The sequence below is a fragment of the Heterodontus francisci genome, chromosome 2, assembly GCF_036365525.1.
Source record: "Heterodontus francisci isolate sHetFra1 chromosome 2, sHetFra1.hap1, whole genome shotgun sequence".
Classification (NCBI taxonomy): Eukaryota; Metazoa; Chordata; class Chondrichthyes; order Heterodontiformes; family Heterodontidae; genus Heterodontus; species Heterodontus francisci.
Window position 1 is genome coordinate 90,980,632 of NC_090372.1, and position 24,039 is coordinate 91,004,670.

A 24,039-nucleotide genomic window follows, 5' to 3' on the forward strand; every position below is an offset into this window, starting at 1 on the left:
ATTGGTAGAAAGATTAGACGGGAGATGAGGAAATATTTTTTCACCCAGATGGTGGTGAGGGTGTGGAATGCACTGCCTGAAAGGATAGTAGAGGCTGAAACCCTCAACTCATTTAAAATGTGTCTAGAAATGCACCATGCACCTCAAGTGCCGTAAGCTGCAGGGCTTCAGACCAAATGCTGGAAGGTGGGATTAGACTGGGTGACTTATTTTCTGTCCGACGCAGACACGATAGGCCAATTGGCCACTTTCTGTGCCGTAAACTTTCCATGATTTGATGATTCCAGAGTCTTGAGCACACAATTTTAGTGAGGGAGTGCTGCACTGTCAGAGGTACTGGCCCTGATCTGAATTGGGAGTCTGGGAGGATGAGAGAGACCATGGGGAAAACCTGGCAAGAGTGAGAACATGGAGGCCCTGCTGAGCTTAATGGCGAGGCCTCATTAATATTCCGTGCCATAGTCCCCCACACGATAGGGCTAACAATTGGCTGGGGATGTGTGAGCATGGTCCCCAGAAGTTCGTGGGAGGCCTTGCTGTGATCAGGGAGAGAGGTAGCATTACTAACCCTGCAGAATTGCCCTGGAATCTCCAAAAATTAAAGATTAATCTCCAGGACACTGCTCCTGGGGGTGGGGGATGTAAAATTATGGCCCGCTTCTGCATATTTAAAACAGAACTAGCTTCCTTCCTGTGGATGTCCTGCTCACCTGCTCAAAAGAGCAAGTTGATCTGGAGCATGGCATCTCTCTCTTTAGTTTTTCTGCTGTCTCTGAGCTTTTGTCCATTTCCTGGTTTGTCAATCCATCCGTCACTAAACTGTTAACTACTCAACTTCCTTTCTTGGCTCTACAACGGGAGCGTTTGGTTATAAGCATCATTTTATCCATCTGCTCCTTGATACAGCTTCCTTTAAACTGTCACACAAGCAGTGAGACTGTTTGTTTTATTAAGCTTCCTTTTTGATTTGTGTTAACTGTAAATCCTATTATTTAACAATCTCTCTTCATAATTCAATCGCCTGCACTGTGCCACCGTCAACTGAGGAAACACTTTATAAGAGCAATTCACAGTTAGGCTGCAGCTCAGCAGAGACTGGCTAACACAGTAAGTATTGCATTCTTCTTTGAGTTTTAGCTTGATTTAAAAAAAAACTCTTCATATTTAAGTGGACCTCATGCTGCAAGTCATCTCACATGAAATGTAAGTAATATTAATGCTGAAATTATATTAAATTATTTAGCAAATTGCATACTTTTTTTTACTGTAACAGCCACATCAGTTAAAATATTTAATCACATAAAAACATTAACAGTTTCTGAGAATTACACTAAAATGGATGAAAAGAAGAACTTTAAAAGTTGGAAGTTTGAAATGAAAATAGTGCTTGCGGGTTTTATTTCAGAACAATTAAATATTCACCTTAAACTGGAGTTTTAGAAATTTCAGAACTTAGCCTAGAAATTACTGTTCCTGATATTAGCAGATGAACACTTAATACATTCATATGACATTCCTGTGTCCTTTATTTGTCAAGATTCATTCTTGGCTCAGTCGTAGTGCTTTCAACTCTGAGTCAGTGGTTTGCAGATTTTAAGCACCCTATAGAGATTTGAGCATGTAATCCAGGCTAATATTTCAGTGCAGTAACGGGGAGTGCTGCAGATGACACGGCAGGAAGGAAGTGGGTTCAGAAGGTTATCTGACTCGCATTATTTTAACTGCTCCTCTTCCCAGCTTCTGCTAGGTGGGGCCACTTAAAATCACGGTCACCACCTTTTCAGATGTGATGTTAAGTGAGGCCCTGCCTACTCTCTCTCAGGTGGACGTAAAAGATTCTATGGCATATTTTGAAGAAGAGCAGCAGAGCTCTCCAAGTGTCCTGGCCAACATTTATCCTGTAACCAATACCACTAAAACAACAGATTATCTGGTCATTATTTCATTTTGTAGGACTTTTCTGTGCACAAATTGGCTGCTGTATTTCCTACATTACAATAGTGCGACACTTCAAAAGTACTAGGCGTATATTCACTAGAGTTTAGAAGAATGAGAGGGGATCTTATAGAAACCTATAAAATTCTAACCGGACTAGACAGGTTAGATGCAGGGACGATGTTCCCGATGGCTGGGGAGTCACAGTCTCAGGATATGCCATTTAGAACTGAGATGAGGAGAAATCTCTTCACTCTGAGGGTGGTGAACCTGTGGAATTCTCTACTGCAGAAGGCAGTGGAGACCAAATCATTAAATATATTCAAGAAGGAGTTAGATATATTTCTTAATGCCAAAGAGCTATGGGAAAAAGCTGGCCAAGTATTGCATTAGCCTTGCATCTGAGTCAGCACCCCTGTTACTGTGGATTCACAGGATATTTACAAGCACTTGATGGCTCAAATGTGTCTCCAGCTTGAGAGCCAGCTGCCTACTAGCCAGCTGAAAACTCCAGGTATGGCACTGCTTTGGACTGTGTGTAGCCTTCGCTGCAGTTGCCACAGGAGTTTTCATGTGCTCCAGGACAATCAGCTCATCACTTCCTAGATCATGCATGGACACAAGACATTGGTGTTGAGACAGCAATCTGTATTTGTAAGGAAGCTTTGTGAGAGTTGCATTCTTAAGGACTGCAGCAGAAGCAGGAATTGCTTCCAATTAGCAAGTTTGTGGCTCTTCCTCACCCATACCCTGTGACATGCCCTGTGCTTCCTTTTTAAATGTTGCCTTTTACATTCTCTATCATGTGTTCAGATCTGCTGATGGTTGAAAAAGGTAGTAAAAGTGATGCAGGCTTCTGTAATGTGTGGGCTTGCTTGCAGACATCAGCAGTGGCTAGATTCTATTCGAATTCTGCAGAAAGCAAAAGAAAACAGAGCTTGAATTTCCACTGGGGCTTTTTTAGTCATTTGCTGTAAGCAGACAAAACCCAGGGAAATTACATAAACAGCTATGATATTATGAAGGATGGTTGAGTGCACCCCCTCTGCTGAAATTCAACTCCAAAATACCACCTTTAAGCACAACTTTGATTTTATGATACTCTGATATTACTCATATTCAGGCCTAACTGTGCTACAAATTGAAGGTACACCATTTAAAGACGTCTGCAAATGTGACATGAAGTCCTGTGACATTGATCACAAGTTGTGGGAGTCAGTTGCCAGCAATCACCAGAGCTGGCGGGCAGCCATAAAGGTGGGGCTAAAGTGTGGCAAGTCGGAGACTTAGCAGTTGGCAGGAAAAAAGACAGAAGCGCAAGGGGAGAGCCAACTGTGTAACAGCCCCGACAAACAAATTTTTCTGCAGCACCTGTGGAAGAGCCTGTCACTCTAGAATTGGCCTTTATAGCCACTCCAGGCACTGCTCCACAAACCACTGACCACTTCCAGGCGCTTACCCATTGTCTCTCGAGACAAGGAGGCCAAAGAAGAAGAAGATCATTTCCTGTGTGATGTCCCTTTAAGAATCATTACTGTGCGCACAGATTGTCATATGCATCTCCTATAAAATACATCCTAAGTTTCTCCATATGTATAAAGCATTCCTTGCATTGTACTGCTACTGTGTAACCTTCTCTTACTGTTTAGCATCTTCCAAAATGAAAGAACCAACACATTAGCAAAGATAACTTTTTTACATGTCTACCTGTGGTAAGTCTTTCTTAAAGTTGTTCTCCAAGGAAGATTGCTAAAATGAGCTGCATTCCAACTTGATCTGATATGTACCAGTTTTGTGATTAATTCAGATTTACTTTGTGATGAAAACATCTCAATTCAATGAATAATATTAATTGATAAGACAAATTCACAGAGGGTGCCTCACTACTTTATGGTCTTTAATTTCATTAAGATGTGGCCGCTAATGATAATTCTCCTGCTGGGAAACTCGGCTTCTGCTGCAGTGATGTGTCCAGATGGAAGTCCTTGCCCTGACCAATCAACATGTTGTAAACTTCAATCTGGTAATTATGACTGCTGCCCAGTGGAAAAGGTATGGAATAAATATTAAATAGAAATTTAATCATGCGTGGGCTGGGCATGACTCACTCCTGCTTACACGGACCAATGTCATCACAGTCACAAGAGTCAATGAGTAATGCCAAGAATGTGATTTTTCTGAATGTGGCAGTCACTAACAATGCTTCACAAGTCAAATTTGTACAGCATAGTGAAATGTTGATGTGCACTGTTTGACCTATCTCAGTTTCAATTACCTTTGATTGAACCATGTGACCAACAATCTCAAGTTTGTGGTCTTCACTTTTCTTTGGTTCCTAACTGACCGCTTCTGTTTTATACGGTCAACAGAAGCTAATCAATTTGTCAACATCAAAAACTTTCCCCATCAAATAGGAGAGCCAGTGCAGACACAATGGGCCAAATGGCCTCCTTCTGTGCTGTAACAATTCTGTGAAATAGGCTAACAATTCTTTAACAAAATCAAGTGGGTAAGTCTGAAATTACTGAAAACAATGGTTAAAGCAGAGAATTGCAGACTGCTGAGGAGAAACCTAAGATACTGTTCCTGAAGCTTACATTGAGCTTTGTTAGAATAGTTTAAGAGGACAAGCCAAAGATATCAGACTGGGAATGGAGAAGGATGTTAAAATGATGAGACATAAGAACTTTGGGTCATACTTTAACAGAACATAAAAGTGTTTGACGAAGTGGTCACCTACTCTGACTTGCATCTGCCCAATGTGGCGCAGACTGCGCTATGAACACATCGAAACTACTGGAAAGGAAAATCAGATGATGTCTGTAGCAGGCTCTTGACCCACAAATTCAGTTTTATGTTCAGATTTACCCACATTGCCTTTTTTTTACCTTTTTAACGTGCAACAGACACTTACGAGCCTTTTACATAGATTGACGTACAGATATAGATAGAAAGGGGCAGATAAATGCAAGACCTGGTGTAATAACTGAGTTTGTGCAGATAAGGAAGGTCCTAGATTCAGTTTCAGTGCTTGTTTAAGTTAGCTAATCACAGTTGTGATACTACAACTGGCTTCAGTATCCTTGGGTTCAGGAAAACAAAACCATCCAGAGTTTTGATTCCCTGGGGAAACCCGCCAGCTAAATTGAGGTGAGGGACTGCTGGGTCAGGAGGTAAGTGCCTTTCTACCTATCTGCTGGATCCATGATGCCTGCCGGGCCAACCCCCATGATCGTATATTCCCCAGGATCCTTCTGATCTCTCCCCTATCTCCCCTACAAGGCTCCTGACCTCCCCCCAATAGGCCTCCATCTTCCACCCCCTTCAAGGCTTCTGAACTCCCTCTGGCCTCCCCTCCCAGGCCTCCCCTCCAGGCTTCTGACCTTCCCCCTTCCAGGCTTCTGATCTCCACCCCCTGACACCTCACCCCAGGCCTCCAATCTACCCCTGCATGCCTCTGACCTCTCCTCCTAGGCCTCTGCTCTCCCCTTGCCTGAGGCCTCTGACTTACCCCCACAGGCCTTTCACCCCCCAACCCTCTTATCTCCCACTCCAAGGTCTCCAATTCCCCTCTGACCTCCCCACATATGGCCTCCATCTACAAGCCACACAGGCCTCCAATTTCCCCTGAGGCTTCTGACCTCCCCCCACCTCTAAGCTTGCGATACCCATGCCCAGACCCCAGGATCAAACAATCCTCCCACAGTCCAGGAGTGGGGGACGGGACCTTTTTGCCACGGGAACCAGCAATCGAGCCCTTCCCACCTCTGTAGGGGCACAGACCTAACTAATCCTGTGGTCTCCTCCGAACTGCTCCTCACCTGACTGGACCAAGCTTGTCATTAGGCTGGCCTCTAGGAAGGGAATGTGCCAGTGATGTCATGCACATGCTGTGAAGCATACAGGGGAAACCCAATTTCTGGGTTCCCACTCTCTACTGTTTGTCCACCCTCCCCACCCTGGCAGGTCAACAATGTTAAAACAACCCCTTTATCTCTCCCTAGCTGCCATTGCCAGAAAGTACCTGCATGTGGATACCTCGTGCGGTCACAATCACATTCAGTTGTGATGATCCTACCATAATCATAGGTTTGATGTTCATTGCTACAGTTACAGCAGGAATAATCACCACTTGGTGAGGCGTCAGAGAATGTCCAGTACCTAGATAAATGTACACTAAGGAATCAGCAAAGGAGAAAATTGAAGTGGTGAAAGAAATGTTTTATGATCTTCGGATTCTAGAGCACACACTCAGCACTTTATGCAGCCACGATCAACATCCTGGGGGTTACCATTGACCAGAAACTAAACTGGAGTAGCCATATAAATACTGTTGCTACAAAAGCAGGTCAGAGGCTAGGAAACCTGTGGCAAGTAACTCACCTCCTGACTTCCCAAAGCCTGTCCACCATCTACAAGGCACAAGTCAGGAGTATGATGGAATACTCTCCACTTCCCTGGATGGGTGCAGCTCCAATAACATTCAAGAAGCTCGACATCAGCCAAGGCAAAGCAGCCTGCTTGATTAGCACCCCATCTACAAACATTCACTCCCTCCACCACCGACGCACAGTGGCAGCAGTGTGCACCATCTACAAGATGCACTGCAGCAATGCACCAAGGCTCCTTAGACAGCACCTTCCAAACCCACGACCTCTACCACCTTAGAAGGACAAGGGCAGCCAATGCATGGGAACGCCACCACCTGCAAGTTCCCCTCCAAGACACACACCATCCTGACTTGGAATTATATCCTTCACTGCCGCTGGGTCAAAATCCTGGAACTCCCTTCCTAACAGCACTGTGGGTGTACCTACCCCACATGGACTACAGTGGTTCAAGAAGGCCACCATCTTCTCATGGGCAATTATGGCCTGGCCAGTGACGCCCGCATCCCCATAAACAATTTTAAAAGTCCCCAAGCTGAGCTGTTTTTATAACCATTCTGTTCTCATCTTCCTACAGTCCATGTTTTTGGAGAAATAAATATTTTGCCTACTAAAGCAATATTTGAACACTGAATTTAACAATTGTAGAGACATGGCTGCATGGACAAATTCTGGTGCAAGATACGGCTCAATGGTCAGGAATTTCTTTGGAGCTGCTCCTGCTCTGCCACCATAAGCTTCACCAGACGTATGGCTGAAACTCCATCTTCAGGTGGGTTTCAGGTGGAAACTTCAGGGTTTCTGCCAAACATTTAGCGAAGCTGCAAAGTGGGAGCAGGACCAAGGAAATCTCTAATAAAAAAGCAAAATACTGCAGATGCTGGAAATCTGAAATAAAAGCATAAAGTCCTGGAAATACTCAGCAGGTCTGGCAGCATCTGTGGAGAGAAAAACAGAGTTAACATTTCAGGTCTGTGACCTTTCATCAGAACATCCCTAGCCAATGTGTTTCTAAGTCCTGTTTTTACTAACAGGCTGTACCTAGTTTCTCAGATGCCATGGAATCCACGTGAAACTTATATTTTGAACTGGCAAAGGTGGTGAGGTAGAAAGGGAAGTAGTAATATAAGCCACATTCATTAATCTAATCAAGAGTCTTCTTTCCAGGTTTTAGAGATTGAATTTGTATGATTCAATCTACTGTTAGTAGTAAATTACAATGCAAGTATGAATAAAATTCTGTCTGTAAGGGTTTTGTCAATTTACATAGTTACAATTATGAAGAGTCAAAATACATATAAACAGGCTGCTATCCCACTATTTCCAACATTTTTCACTTCATAGCTTTTATTTTTTTCCTGCTGTTACATTGCCTGCTTTGGGACGAATCTTGAAGGAAGGGAGGGCAAAGTAGGAGCAATGGGAATAGGGCTAGCAAATGGAGAGGAAGGTGAAGTGGGGCGTGAAGAGTGAGTGCAGTAGAAACAGGCAGGCCTAAAGTCCCTAAATACAGGCGAGAAGAAATAGTGGCCAAGAAGTAGAAGAAAAGGCGTACCAGAATGGGAAGCAGAATGCATGAGAAATATGGGTAGGTTTAGGAAGCGAGGAAGAAGGTGGAATAAAACCTAAATGCAATAGAAGCAGCCCAGAGTGAGGATCAGAGGCAGAGTTAGGAAGTGGAGCAGGAGAATTCTAGATTATGATGGGAACTGTCAGGTGGCAAGTGGGGCTAGAAACCTCTGCAGCCAGCAGAAAGGAGTTGGATGAATGGGACAGGACGGTGCAATGTCATTGCCAAGTGGTGAAGGCCTAGCAATTATACTAATGGACAATTAGAATTTTGACATGGTAAAATGTTGACAGAGGAATTTTCCATTTTTGTGGGGGGGGAGGGGGGTCAAAATCCATGGGGTTTCTCTCCTTCATCCACCCTAACTTCAGTGGGAAAGTCGCAGAAACCCCAGAAGAAGAATGATGTAAAAGTACTTTTTTCATTGTTTCCATGGCTGTTTGGCCAAAGTTACAGTGAGTGAGCAGGAGAACACCCCACAGAAATTCACCTTATAAATGGTGCCATAAAAAAGTGTAACTCAAAAATCATACCACAGGAAGCAGGTAATATTGACAGTGCACGCTGTATGCAAGACATGGCATTGCAGATGGGGAATCAAAGAATATGCTGTTCCTTTATCATTAGGGTACTCTGCAGAGGAACTGCCAGTCCAACTGACCCCACCACCACATCCATCCACTCTGCCCTTACCACAATTTGCTTAGTCAGGTTAAGAAATACTTTCCAGAAAATAACCAAAATCAACCAAATTTAAATAGCTGTCTTTTAATTTCTAAAAGTCCTGCCAACCAACCATGTTTCGAAATGAATAAGGGCATAATTTTTTGTGGTTGAAGTGAGCTTTTAACCTTTTGTGCACTGTAATAGAATTAAAGAAAGGAATACCATGCTACATCTAAAAGAAAAATGCTTCATTTTTGTCACACCTTCTTCATTGTTACCCAATTAGGCAATATTCCCTCATGTTAAAGATTATGGCGGGCACCTTGTTGCTGCTTCAAGCTTGAATTATTAGAAATATGAAAACATAGGAACATAACCGGAATATGGATTACCAGAAAATGCATTTTGATCCATCTGGCCAGCCCTGAGTTCAAAAGCAGAATACACAGTTCACTGCCTACAGCCCTCAATTGAATTTCATGGCTGGTGCCTGTCCAATTCCTTCATAAAATTACTGGCATTGTTAGCACAGATTGCCTCCTTGGAAAGTCCATTCCAAACAATCATCAACCTCCATGTGAAATGACAGAACTGATCTATCAATTCAATTCTGAGTTCCATCCAACTCCCCCTCGTTGTCATTCTTGGGTTTAAGATAAGGTTTGTGAGGGTTTAACTTGTCAATATATTAAGGATCTTGAATACTACAATGGGATCCATTCATAATCTCTTGTGCAAGCAAACTTAGAAACTCGAGTCTGTCCTGGTAGCTCAGATGTCTGTCAAGTATCAGAAGGGCCGGGATTGTATCTGGGTGACAGGGGTCTCAACCTCTGACAAAGGAGGACTCTGCCTCGCCCCTTCTGTTGGAGGCCCACCAAATCAATTGCCAATTAGGCACTGAAGTGGACAACAGCACACTTTCCACAGGAACAAGGACCCCAACGATGCAAGTTCCACCCTCTGAGAGCTACCAGCCTATCAAAGGCTGGCAGCTCCTTAACTGAGCAGCATCACTGCGGAGGTGGTGGCTGCCACTGGTGGAGAACCCACCCTGGGCCCAGGAGCAGCACTGGACCCAGGCCACAGGTAGGTCGGGGGGCAGGGATCTCATGGGGTGGGGGTCATGGGGGAGGGGGGGGGTAAAGGGGTATCGGCAGCAAGGGCAGGGGTGTGGCTCTCCACGAGCCCCCTCCTTCCCGATGCAAGGATCCTCATTCAGGCACTAAGTGCCTTTTAACGTGGGTCACCCCCCGCCCCCCCCCACAACTCCCCGCCCCACTCCCCCCTCCCACCCCCACCACCCCTGGAGCCAGAAGACAACACGCACGGTTGTTCCTGCTGTACATCCTGTGCAGTGACAAGCTCACCCACCGCTGAGCTAATTGCAGCGGCATCGGGGTCAGGCCCTTAATTGGGCATTAATTGCCCAGTAAAGGGCCCCAATTGGCAGTGGAACAGGAAGGCCTGTGAACAGCCGCCCCACCCCAGACATCATTTTGGCGGAGGCAGGAGGTAGTGGGGTCCCTCCTCGCCACCATCCCACCCGATTATATGCTCTCCCACCTCCAAACCCACCACGGGGAGAGCACAACATTCCACCCCATGGGAAGGCTATTGTTCCACTTCTTCCAATGCCATGCTGTCCTTCCTCTAACATGTTGGCCTGAACTGCACACTGTTCTCCAAGTAGAGATAGGCTCAGTATCACTTCCCATTAGATTAGCAAGTTGAATTCCACATTCTGCAGTGAGGAATAGTGGAAGCTGGATAAGGTTATTTTTTTTTATTCATTCAGGGATGTGGGCGTCGCTGGCTAGGCCAGCATTTATTGCCCATCCCTAATTGCCCTTGAGAAGGTGGTGGTGAGCTGCCTTCTTAAACCGCTGCAGTCCATTTGGGGTAGGTATACCTACAGTGCTGTTAGGAAGGGAGTTCCAGGATTTTGACCCAGCGACAGTGAAGGAACGGTGATATAGTTCCTACTCAGGATGGTGTGTGACTTGGAGGGGAACTTGCAGGTGGTGGTCTTCCCATGCATTTGCTGCCCTTGTCCTTCTAGTTGGTAGAGGTCACGGGTTTGGAAAGTGCTGTCTAAGGAGCCTTGGTGCATTGCTGCAGTGCATCTTGTAGATGGTACACACTGCTACCACTGTGCGTCGGTGGTGGAGGGAGTGAATGTTTGTAGATGGGGTGCCAATTAAGCGGGCTGCTTTGTCCTGGATGGTGTTGAGCCTCTTGAGTGTTGTTGGAGCTGCACCCATCCAGGCAAGTGGAGAGTATTCCATCATACTCCTGACTTGTGCCTTGTAGATGGTGGACAGGCTTTGGGGAGTCAGGAGGTGAGTTACTCGCCTCAGGATTCCCAACCTCTGACCTGCTCTTTTAGCCACGGTATTTATATGGCTAGTCCAGTTCAGTTTCTGGTCAATGGTGGCCCCTAGGATGTTGATAGTGGGGGTATCAGCGATGGTAATACTGTTGAATGTCAAGGGGAGATGGTTAGATTCTCTCTTGTTGGAGATGGTCATTTCCTGGCACTTGTGTGGCACGAATGTTACTTGCCACTTATCAGCCCAAGCCTGGATATTGTCCAGGTCTTGCTGCATTTCTACATGGACAGCTTCAGTATCTGAGGAGTCGCGAATGGTGCTGAACATTGTGCAATCATCAGTGAACATCCCCACTTCTGACCTTATGATTGAAGGTAGGTCATTGAAGCAGCTGAAGATGGTTGGGCCTAGGACACTACCCTGAGGAATTCCTGCAGTGATGTCCTGGAGCTGAGATAATTGACCTCCAACAACCACAACCATCTTCCTTTGCACTAGGTATGACTCCATCAGAGGAGGGTTTCCCCCTGATTCCCATTGACCTCCGTTTTGCTAGGGCTCCTTGATGCCATACTCGGTCAAATGCTGCCTTGATGTCAAGGGCAGTAACTCTAACCTCACCTCTTGAGTTCAGCTCTTTCGTCCATATTTGAACCAAGGCTGTAATGAGGTCTGGAGCTGAGTGGCCCTGGCGGATCCCAAACTGAGCATCACTGAGCAGGTTATTGCTAAGCAAGTGCCACTTGATGGTACTGTTGACACCTTCCATCACTTTACTGATGATTGAGAGTTGACTGATGGGGTGGTAATTGGCCGGGTTGAACTTGTCCTGCTTTTTGTGCACAGGACATACCTGGGCAATTTTCCACATTGCAGGGTAGATGCCAGTGTTGTAGCTGTACTGGAATAGCTTGGCTAGGGGCGCGGCAAGTTCTGGAGCACAGGTCTTCAGTACTATTGCCAGAATATTGTCAGGGCCCATAGCTTTTACAGTATCCTGTGCCTTCAGTCGTTTCTTGATATCACGCGGAGTGAATCAAATTGGTTGAAGTCTGGCATCTGTGATGCTGGGGACTTCAGGAGGAGGCCGAGATGGATCATCAACTCGGCACTTCTGGCTGAAGATTGTTGCAAATGCTTCAGCCTTATCTTTCGCACTGATGTGCTGGTCTCCCCCATCATTGAGGATGGGGATATTTGTGGAGCCACTTCCTCCAGTTAGTTATTTAATTGTCCACCAGCATTCATGGCTGGATGTGGCAGGACTGCAGAGCTTAGATCTGATCCGTTGGTTATGGAATCGCTTAGCTCTGTCAATTGCATGCTGCTTACACAGTTTGGCATGCAGATCGTCCTGTGTTGTAGCTTCACCAGGTTGACACTTCATTTTGAGGTATGCCTGAGGCTGCTCCTGGCATGCCCTCCTGTACTCTTCATTGAACCAGGGTTGGCTTCCTGGCTTGATGGTAATGGTAGAGTGGGGGATATGCCGGGCCATGAGGTTACAGATTGTGGTGGAGTACAATTCTGCTGCTGCTAATGGCCCACAGCGCCTCATGGATGCCCAGTTTTGCATTGCTAGATCTGTTTGAAATCTATCCCATTTAGCACGGTGGTAGTGCCACACAACACGATGGATGGTATCCTCAATGTGAAGGCGGGACTTCGTCTCCACAAGGACTGTGCGGTGGTCACTCCTACCAATACTGTCATGGATAGAAGCATCTGCGGCAGGCAGATTGGTGAGGACGAGGTCAAGTATGTTTTTCCCTCGTGTTGTTTCCCTCACCATCTGCCGCAGACCCAGTCTAGCAGCTATGTCCTTTAGGACTTGGCCAGCTCGGTCTGTAGTGGTGCTACCGAGCCACTCTTGGTGATGGACATTGAAGTCCCCCACCCAGAGTATATTTTGTGCCCTTGCCACCCTCAGTGCTTCCTCCAAGTGGTGTTCAACATATGTTTTTAAAGTAAGGCATTCCCTCAAAATGGAATTCTGTAGTATATATCACTATTGTATTCGTATAATTCATTTTACAAACATACGAATTAGGAGCAGGAGTAGGCCATTTGGCCCCTCGAGCCTGCTCCTCCATTTGATAAGATCATGACTGATCTGTTTGTGGCCTCAACTCTACTTTCCTGTTTACCCTTTATACCCTTTGACTCCCTTGTCAATCAAGAATCTATCTGACTCAGCCTTAAAAATATTCAATGACCCTTCCTCCACTGCTCTCTGGGGAAGAGAATTCCACAAATTAACGACACTCTGAGAAAAAATTTCACCTCATCTTCATCTTAAATGGGGGAACCCTTATTTTTAAACTGTGTCCCCTCGTTCTAGTCTCTCCCATAAGGGGAAATGTCATCTCAACATCCACCTTGTTAAATCCCCTCAAAATCTTATGTTTCAATAACATCACCTCTCATTCTTCTAAACTCTAATGGATACAGGCCAACCTGTTCAACCTATCCTTGTAAGATAACCCCTTCATACCTGGAATCAGTCAAGTGAACCTTCTTTGAACTGCTTCTAATGCAATCCTATCCTTACTTAAGTACGGAGACCAAAATTGTACACAGTACTCCAAATGTGGTCTCACCAATGCCCTGTATAACTGTAGCAAAACTTCCCTACTTGTGTATTCAATTCCCCTTGCAACAAATGACAACATTCCATTTGCCTTCCTAATCACTTGCTGTACCTGCATCCTAACCTTTTGTGATTCATGTACCAGGTCACCCAAATCCCACTGAACTGCCAAGTTTTGGAATCTCTCGCCATTTAAATAACATACTGGTTTTTCTAATCTTCCTGCCAAGTGGACAAGTTCACATTTTACCATGTTATACTCCATCTGCCAAATTTGTGCCCACTCACCTAACCTACCCATTTTGCTTTGCAGACACCTTGGGCTGCATTTTAAGAGTCTGCTGACGAAGTAGGAGCTGGACATAAAAAAAAAATGCGTCCCGCCTGTACGGGCACCACGTCAGGGAGCCACCACGATTTCAAAAATGGCAGCTCATTTGCATGGCCATGGCACCCGCCCCCTGCAGTGATATGGTGGGGGCGGGCGAGCTGTCACCAGCAACGGCGTCTGGTGCCAATGCGCAGGTGCTGGCACCATTTTTAAAGGGCTTACAGCCCTTAATGGAGATTTAAAAATTAAAGGGCTAGGTCAGTTGAATAACCAAAAAGCAGAAATAAATTACCTTTAAATTCATTTTTCTACCCCCCCCCCACCCCCTGCCATGGCATCTGAAAACATTCCTGCTCTCCCCCCCCACCCCCCACCGAAATTTGTTTATTAAAAATTTGACCTTTCCCCCCACCAAAGATCGGCACCTTTGCCCTTCACCCGTTCCCATCACCCCCCGACCAATCTGCATCGTTGTTACCCCACTCCGCCAACCCCCCCAACGCACAGAGAAAAAATCCTCCTCCCCCCTCCCCACAGGCGTCACGCCATGTTTCCCTGAATGAGGATTCGAAGGCTTGCAATTGTCGGCCGCCCGAATGAAGATTGGTGCGGCAATTAAGGAGGCAATGGGATCCTCATTAAATCAGATATGTAAATTAATTTACATATTGAAATGGAGGTCCCATCGGCGAGCGGCGGGGCACCTGCCACGAGGCCTTGTCACTGCCGCCGAGATCGACACGGGGCCTTTTGCCGTTGAGGGGTCAATGGCGGGCCTCCGCCACATCAATCTTCACTGCCCCCCCCCACCCCGCAAACGTTACAGATCACGGAGAAGCTTTAAAATCCAGCCCCTTATATCCTCTTCACAACTTACTGTCCTACCTATCTCTGCGTTAACAGCAAATTTAGCAACCATACATTCTGTTCCTTCATCCAAGTTATTGATCTAGATTGTAAATAGTTGAGACCCCACTACCGATCCCTGTGGCACTGCACTAGTTACAGCTGGCCAACCTGAAAATGACCCATTTATGCCTACTCTCTGCTTCCTGTTAGCTAACCAATCTTCTATCCAAGCTAATATGTTACCCCTACACAATGAGCTTTTATTTTGTGCAGTGACCTTTGATGTGGCACCTTATCAAATACCTCTTGGAAATCTAAGTACACTACATCTACAGGTTCTTCTTTATCCACCTTGCTTGTTACTTCCTCAAAGAACTCTAACAAATCAGTCAAACACAATTTTGGCTTCACAAAATCATGTTGACTCTGTCTGATTGCATTAAGATTTTCTAGGTGCACTGCTATGACCGCCTTAATAGATTCTAGCATTTTCCCTATAACAGATATTAGACTAACTGGCCTTTAGTTTCCTACTTTCTGTCTCCCTCCTTTTTTGACTAGTGGAGATACAATTGCTATTTTCCAATCTGATGGGACCTTTCCAGAAACTAGGGGATTTTGGAAAATTACATCCGATGCATCTACTATCTCAGCAATCACTTCTTTTAACACCCTAGGTTGCAGGCCATAGGTCCTGGGGACATATCAGCTTTTAGTTCTAATAGTTTTCTCAATACCATTTCCCTGGTGATTGTAATTGTTTTAAGTTCCTCCCTCCCTTTTACTTCCTGATTGATAAGTATTTCTGGGATGTTATTTGTGTCTTCTACAGTGAAGACAGATACAGAAATGATCACTTTAGTTGCCCTTTTCCATTTTAAATACTTGTAGAAATTCTTACTATCTGCTTTTATATTTATAGCTAGCTATGTCTCATAGTCGAATTTCTCCCTTTTTTTTTTGTCATTCTTTGCTGGTTTTTAACTTCTGTCCAGTCTTCTGACCTACCACTAATCTTCACAGAATTGTATGATTTTTCTTTTAATTTGATACTACCTTTAACTTCCTTCGTTAGCCATGGATGGTGAATCCTTCTCCTTTCTACTATCTTTGCTGAATGTTATGAAATGTCTCCTTAAATGTCTACCACTGCATCTCTACTATCGTACCCTTTAACCTAATTTCCCAGTTCACTTGAGCCAGCTCTGTCGTCTTATCCTTGTAATTGCCTTTATTTAAGTTTAAAACACTAGTCTTAGACTGACTCTTCTCACCCTCAAACTGAATGTGAGATTTATTCAATTATGATCACTGTTACCAAGAAGCTCCTTCACTTTGAGGTAATTAATTAATTCTGTCTCATTCTACATTAGCCTGTTCTCTGGTTGGCTCTAGAACAGGGTTGCTCAACCTTTTCATGCAGAGGGCCGCATTACAATTTTTGTTCGGCCCAGGAGGCCAGTGAGCAAATTTTGAAAGGTAAAGATGTTAAAAATGTATTGTATTAATAAAAACAACAACAAATGTGCATTTTTGAAGAAGCTTTAAATGACAAGCCTAATTTATTGACTTGCTTTCTCATCACTATATTGAAAACTGATTTAATGACAAACCGAGCATTGTTTTTTCTTGCATAGGTATTCAATTTCTGCCCGCACACTTCATGTAATGACGCAGAGTATTCTGGATAAATATCCATCTGTCAGGTGTGATCTTGATCTGTCTCTGTCTCTCCCTGTGTTCCCTCCCTCTGTTGTGTTGCCCTCGCTTTGTGTTCCCCCACTCTGTCCCCTCTCGCGCTCTCTCTCTGTTCCCCCTGTTGGTTACCCCTCTCTCGCTCTCGCTCGCTCTCTCTGTTTTCCACAGCTCGCTCGCTCTCTCTCTGACAGTTGCACGGAGTGGGAGCGCTCAGCACAGCAATTTTATGGTTGGTCAAAGATACTGTGACAAAAATAAACCATTCTTGTCTGTGGTGGAATATTTATTCGATCCATTCGCTCTCATACACAGCATTAAAATTAGATAGAGTTAACTGATGCCTCAAATTGCAGTCGTTGTGGTGCACCTGCCCATTTAAGGTCCCTTGCTGCTCTGGGATTTTCCTCTATTGTAGCACGAGGCTCCTGTTGTTGACCATTATTCTGTTGGAAGCCTGTGTGCATTTGAAATGGCCCCTGACCCAGGAAACTGAGGCAGGTTACAATGGTGGTGATGCAGGAATTTGGCAGCACAATACTACCATAGAAACACCTAATGCATGAGTGTGAAACTGCTTGTGAGCTATTTTAACAGGGACATCACCCAGTGAAAAATAAGGCAACTGATACCTCCACTATAATAGTGGCTGTATGGCAATAACATAACGGTTAATTTCCTAGTTTAGATCACATTCTTAAACTCTAACTGCTGGTTCTGATGTACATAAAGCTACTGAATCGACTTTACAAAGTTTTAACAAAGACATTTTCCTTGATTTACATTTTGACTATCTGCTTTGGTGGTACAAAGTGCTGTCCAGCATCCACAACATAGAAGGATCTCAGCAGTCCAGTGGAAAGCAAGACACTTACAACAGAGACAAAAGCTTTGAGCACCAGTATCAGCAGTGACAGCTCGATTAATTTACAGTGATAGTGTGCATTACTGTCCAGATGGGAATACATGCTATAGATTACACAGTGGAGGTTGGAGCTACTGCCCACTTCCTGGGGTAGGTTACAATCTGCACCACTGAATTATAAATGATGCTTTTGCATTCATATTATCTTATGTTGATGAAACCTCCACAATACAGGGGAATTATCTTGTTAGCGCACTTATATATGATGCACATAAAACCATCAAAACAAGTTTAATATCCTTCTCCATAGTTAACCACAGGATATAGATGGAGGTTAGTGGAGGTTTCATACAAATTCCTTGCTGAGAGGATGGAAAAGACATGAGAGGAATTTTATAGTGTTTGCCAATGATCAAGTTGAAGGTTTCCTGCAGCTTAATGCACACCCATACAACCCTCCATCAGCATTTTAATTTTTGTCTAGTTTGGCAGAGTTCCAGCTCTCAACACTATCCATAAAATTCCACAGGTAGCATTTATGTGGGAAGCTTGATCAATGGTACTATGTGCTTCTTTCTTAGACTGATATCATATTGCATCAAACAGGATCGCTGATGTAAAAGTTCTCTGTTCATGAGAAGTTCTATGGTGTTCCTCAGCAATGGAAATTGGATTGTGATAGCCATAGCTCACTTCACTTAAGATTCTTACAAGTGCTTTATGTTTATTTCTGTATTTCTTATTACCTCTTTTTCTTACTGCTATCCAAATAGTTCCATTTGTGCCTCTACTAGACAATGACAAAGTGCCAGTTTGAATTTCCCATAGAAGTATACATCTTTACAGCTCATTGCATCTTTGCTAGAACAATGCAAAGCTAACCTTAGCCATAGCCAAAACAAAGTAAAACCAGTAGTGGTAAACATGGCAGCCCTAAATGTCATTGTCAGCAGCGACCTCTCACTTGTGCACTGTGGTGATTAGACACAACTCTCCTGATGGAGACACTTAGTGCAGGTTGTCTAGAACAGCATGGGCTTGTTATCCACATCTTAAAGTTCATTGACAATAAATTGAGCAGGGAAGTGAAGAGGAAAATAAGACTGAAAAGAGAAAATATGAGAATAGAATGGCAGTTAACATAAAAAGGTACCCAAAACTCTAGCAACTTGTAAATAGTAAGTAGTAAGAGGCATGCTGGGTCCTATTAGGGACAAAGAGGGTGATATATGCTCAGAGGTGCAGGATGCAATAAATATTGTAAGCTACAATATTTAATGAGTGCCTTTCACCAGTATTTACTAAGGAAGAGGATGCTGACAAAATATCAGGAGAAGCGAAGATGTTGGAGGTAAATTGATAGGCAGGAGATACTGGAAAGTATCTATGCTTAGATCAGACAGATTGTTTACATCACAGGTTGCTAAAGGAAGTGGGATGAAGGGCTTGCCATAATTTCCCAATCTTCCCTGGATATGGGGGGAGATGCCAGAGGATTGGAGAGCGGCAAACGTGACACCCTTGTTTAAGAAAGAGTGTAAGGACATTCCTAGTAACCACAGGCTGGTCAGTTTAACATCAGTGGTGGGTAAGGTTCTAGAAACAATAGTCAGGGGAAAAAATCAACAGACACTTGGAGAGGTTTGAGTTAATTAAGAATAGCCAGCATGGATTTGTAAAAGTCAGGTCGTGGTTGACTAACCTAATTGAAATTTTTGACCAAGTAACAGAGAAGGTTGCTGAATGAAAAGGAATGGATGTTGTCTATTTGGATTTTAAGAAAGTATTTGACAAAGTACCACATGAAGGCTGGTTAACAAAACTGAGGGTCATGGAATAGGAGGGTCAGTGCCAGCCTGGATAAAAAAAATTGGCTTAAGGACAGAAAACAGCGACTCGTGGTAAATGATTGTTTTGCAGACTGGAGGATGGTGGACTGTGGTGTTCCCCAAGTTTCAGTGCTAGGCCACTGCTTTTTTGATATATATAAATGATTTGGATATTGGAATGCAGAGAAAAATTTCAAAATTTGCCAATGATATCAAACTTGGAGGTTTGGCACAAAATGAGGACAATACCCAACAGGACATAGTTAGGCTAGCAGAATAGGCAGAGAAGTGGCAGATGGAACTTAATACAGAGAGGTGTGAGGTGATGAAATCTGGCAGAAGGTATAGGGAGAGGTAATTATAGATTTAATGGCACAGTTCTAAAGAGTCTGCAGGGGCAGAGGGACCTAAGGGTTCATGTGCATAAATCTTTGAGGATTGCAGAGCTTACTGGTTAGGTCACAAGTAGAGTACTGCATCCAGTTCTGGTCACTACACTTTAGGAAGGATGCGAGGGTCCTTAAGTGGGTGAAAAGGAGATTTAGCAGACTGGTTCCAGAGATGAGAAATTTTAGCTGCAAGATTACGTCAGAGAAGCTGGGTTTGTTCTTGGAGTAAAGGAGATTGAGAAGAGATTTAATAGAGGTGTACAAGGTAATAACAGGTTTAGATAAGGTAGACAAAGAAAAGCTGTTCCCATTGGCTGATTGTAAAAGGACTAAGGGACACAGATTTAAAGTTCTGAGCAAGGGATGCAGTGGGATGTGAGGAAGAATTTTTTTTTACACAGCAAGTGGTAATGAGCTGGAACCCGCTGCCTATGAGGGTGGTGGAAGCAGAGATGATGAATGATTTCAAATAGAAATTGGATGGACACTTGAGGTGCTATGGGATAGAGGAGGCAAATGGGATTGGATTGCTCTAGAGACAGCAAGCATGGACTCACTGGGCCAAATGGCCTCCTGTATGCTGTAATGACTCTATGGCTGGAATTTTACAGTGGGTGGGAGGCCCTGCCACCGGCCAGAAGTTGGGGAGAGCCCGCCTCCGCCAAGCCTGGGGAGCCAGGCTGGTATTTTTCCCTCCCCAGGCCATTAATTGGTCTTGGGCAGGTCTTCCGCCTCCTTGAGGCAGGACGTCCGGCCTATTGGACTTGCTGGCCAATCAGTGGGCTGGCAACTCTTAGTACCTGCTGCGCCTCTGGAAGCAGTGGCCATTGCTGGGACTACACCCAGCTTCAGGAGGAAAAGGAAGGTTGATCTGGGAAAGGAGGTTAGTTTTTAATGCCTCGCTGGGGACAATCGGCTGGGCCCCAGCAAGGCAGGGGGGGTCAGTTGGAGGGGTGGGGGGATAGTGTTGTGCGTTAGGGGTGCTTGGGACTTTGGGGGCAGCCCTCCGTGGGGCACAGGGTGCCCAACCACAAGGGCAACCCCCCCCCCCCCCCACCAAGCCTGCAGGAAGGCCGCCTGGGTTTACCTGGCGGGGTTCTTGAGGCCTTTGCCATCCAGCAGCTGAGGGTAAAATACCCGTGGCGGTGGGAGGTGGCTGTTAAGTGCCAGTTACTTGGCCACTTAAGGGCCTTGATTGGCCTAGGGCAGCAGGCTGTTTCTCGCTGCTGTCGCCCCATGGAAAATTGCAGCGGGGGTGTGAGTGGGTTGGGAACGGCAGTCCCCTGCCTCACACTCCCACAACACCAGACCACTCATTTGGGGGCCATAAAATACCAGTCCATGACTCTATGATTTTACAAACAGTTTTCACTTAAAAGTGCAAGTTACCTGCTTTACTAATAGAATAACTTTTTTGTTCTGTATTCCCAATTAGGCCGTTTGTAAAGATGGTGTCCACTGCTGCCCTCATGGCACAAAATGTGACCCTCAAAGGTCTGTGTGTAAAATGGATATGGTCAGCATCCCATGGCTCATAAAGAAACCTGCACTGATAGGGTCAGAAGCTCAGCAGAACAGTCTCAGCAGTGATGCCTCAGTGGTTCGTTGTGATGACACACATGTTTGTAAAACTGGGAGCTCTTGCTGCAAAATGTGGCACAATGGATGGGGATGTTGCCCATTCCCTAATGTAAGTCACTATTGATGCCCCAGACTGTGTATTTGTTAAAATGCTTGTTTATCTCAGCCATTTGAATTTGAAGATTCAGTCAGTGTCTATATCACATGACAATGTAATGGAAAAATATTATTGCAAATTAAAAAGACTTCTTTCCAATTTTGACTTATGAATCAATCTATTTTCATTTACATTGGTCAAATAGATCATTAAACATTTAATAGGAAGAATCTAAGAGAAATACTAATTTCTGAAAATGTTTTCAATGATTTCATAGTGCTGGAGACTGTGTGTTTTACTGTGACAAATTATCCAACTGTTTTGCCAAAATTACACTCTGCTTAATTAGATTCATTTACTGTAAATGTAACATCTAACATATCTATAAAATTTTAACAGGACTTGACAGGGTAGATGCAGGAAGGATGTTCCTGATGGTGGGGGAGTCCAGAACCAGGGGTCGTAGTCCAAGGATACGGGGTAAACCTTTCAGGATTGAGATGAGGAGAAATTACTTCACCCAGAGAGTGGTGAGCCTGTGGAATTCGCTACCACAGAAAGCAGTTGAGGCCAAAACATTGTATGTTTTCAAGAAGGAGTTAGATATAGCTCTTGGGTCTAAAGGGATCAAAGGGTATGTGTCGAAAGCGGGAACAGGTTACTGAGTTGGATGATCAGCCATGATCATAATGAATGGCGGAGCAGGCTCGAAGGGCCGAATGGCCTACTCCTGCTCCTATTTTCTATGCTTCTATGTTTCTATCTGATCAGAGCATCCATACTTATAAGATTTCTTTATTTTAGTCACTCAAAGGTCATTTTGTCCCATTGATATTTCTTGCATTTCCTTTTCAGGGTCACTGTTGTTGGGATGGGCTACACTGCTGTCCCAAATACCACTACTGCGATATGGGAAAACACCTCTGCAAAAGGTTTTTTGCTTCATACAATTGGAACCAGCTCTCAGTCAAAAATGCTGAAAAATATGAAGATTTTTAAAGCTGTCCTGGTCATGTAATGCTGCTGTGTTTAAGTTCACAAAGAAGGCTTGCTTTTAATAATTCTATATTGCAGCTATAAGTGTGTTGATTATTATTAGCACAGATTTAGTTCAAGCTATTTGTTTCTTTTTGTTAGAAAATTTCGATTTATTGGATTTAAAAACATTTAGTGTTACTTGGCTATTTTTGAAAAATTGCCAAATTTGTTCTTTTACTAGAATTTATAGAGGGGAATATAATCAGCTTCTCAAATTTATGATTTTTTGTTTTAAGGTAACTCTTCATTGGATATAAGCAGCAAATACATGTATTTTACAAACTGCTATTAAACAAACACTGAAAATATGGCAGGGTGATTTAATTATTAAAAATGTTAATTTTCTTTGCTTGGAAATGGATACTTTGGGCTGGATTTTAAGAGCCCGCCACCACTCCTGGCGGCAGGTGAGAAAAATGGTGGCCCGTATGTGCGGGCTGTGCACTGCCGAGCCGCCTCAATCTCCTGTGCGGTTGCCTGCGTGCAGGCTTTTTTAAGTTTTAGATTTTTAAAGAAATAGCACCCCCCAAAATGTACCCAATAAAATTCTAATATCTCTTTCCCACACCCCAATAACAATTAAATTAGGTATCTACCCTTCCTCCTCCAAAAACACTTACCTTTGCAATAGGACCTTCCCCCGCCCCCCAAACTGTACAAAGTTTAATGTTCACCCCCTTCCCACCATCCCCGACACTCATGATAATTATATGACCCCGTTCCCCACCCCTGCACTAAAAATCTTAACTTACCACTCAACTCCCACCTCGCCACCAACGTCATGCATGTTTTCCCCAGAAGGGGAAGTAAAGGCGTGGGAGTGCCAGCCGCCATTCCGAAGATCACAGCAGGCCTGTTAAATCCAAGGTAAGTTTATTTAAATGTATTCATTTTTTATTGATTTAAATATTTAAATTCCAGTCTCGTCGCCCAGTTGGGGAGGGGGGGGTGTTGCCGCCATGGAACTTCACCACCACTGGGAGGATTGGGCCCGGCCCTCCTGGCAGCAGGCTTCATGGTGGGCCTCTGCCAGTATGATCTTCCCCACCCCCCAACCAGAGAGCCAGATGTATCAGCCCGGTAAAATCCAGCCCCGCGCATCTATTCTGCCTCTACTGTTGTTCATAGTATACATAAATTATTATATTGTAAAGCCACCAAATTGAGATTAAAACCATTCAAAGAGAAGACATAGTATCATGATAACAGCACAGAAACAAGCTACTAAATCTCCACCAGTGTTTTTCTTCACATGGCCCATCTAATCTCATGCTTGCTCACTGTACCCTTTAATGTTCCTTTATTTTAAGCAATCTTTGAAGAACGTACGAACCAGGAAATTTCCTTCAAGCTGCTCCCACTCTGCTGCTATAACTTCGCCAGCAGTGTGGCAGAAGACTTGGTCAGATTTTATAGGGGCAGGGGGGTGGTTGACAGTGAACTGTCAGCATCTGCTGTCATTACCCCTAACCCTAACCCTAACCCTAACCCTCTGAAACTGACCCGCAACTTCAGGATATTAGGCATGCGGAGATTAGCAATGGAAATCCTGAAGCTGCAGTGGATCACTCAGTACTCCAACACAGGCTACACTGTGGCCACCCCCAGAGCTGGCAATCATGGAAATCAATGAGAATTTTGACTTTCCCACTCCCATATCGAATGTATATGTATCTCTGTTAGAAACCTCAAAGTTGCACATTATTAGATCAGGTGTAACTAGGTTTTTAACAGCAATATGATTAATAAAATTTGAACAACAGAACTTGCCCTGAAAAAATATTTCTTTATTATCTTTGAGTGCTGTTAAATGATTAATTTGTAGATTTTTAAGCTAATTTATAAAGTAGTTTTTAAGTTTTTTCAGAATATTTTAGCATCTA

General features: G+C 44.2%; 1 protein-coding gene across 1 annotated transcript; it reads left to right on the forward strand.

The window, feature by feature from the left end:
* Positions 1-729: 729 nt before the first annotated feature.
* LOC137379672 (progranulin-like) lies at positions 730-22,464 on the forward strand. Its single transcript, XM_068050851.1, has 4 exons — positions 730-1,107; positions 3,847-3,987; positions 20,876-21,130; positions 21,974-22,464. Exons 2-4 carry the CDS (start codon positions 3,847-3,849, stop codon positions 22,115-22,117), a joined length of 540 nt encoding a protein of 179 aa, XP_067906952.1. The 5' UTR covers positions 730-1,107; the 3' UTR covers positions 22,118-22,464.
* The last annotated feature ends 1,575 nt before the right edge of the window (positions 22,465-24,039 follow it).

Bases quoted from the DNA above. Each gene is read 5' to 3' on its own strand.
- LOC137379672 (XM_068050851.1), top strand. From the start codon at position 3,847: ATGTGGCCGCTAATGATAATTCTCCTGCTGGGAAACTCGGCTTCTGCT. The intron at 3,988-20,875 runs GTATGGAATAAA...ATTCCCAATTAG, and splicing joins ACTGCTGCCCAGTGGAAAAG to GCCGTTTGTAAAGATGGTGT. The intron at 21,131-21,973 runs GTAAGTCACTAT...TTTCCTTTTCAG, and splicing joins GATGTTGCCCATTCCCTAAT to GGTCACTGTTGTTGGGATGG.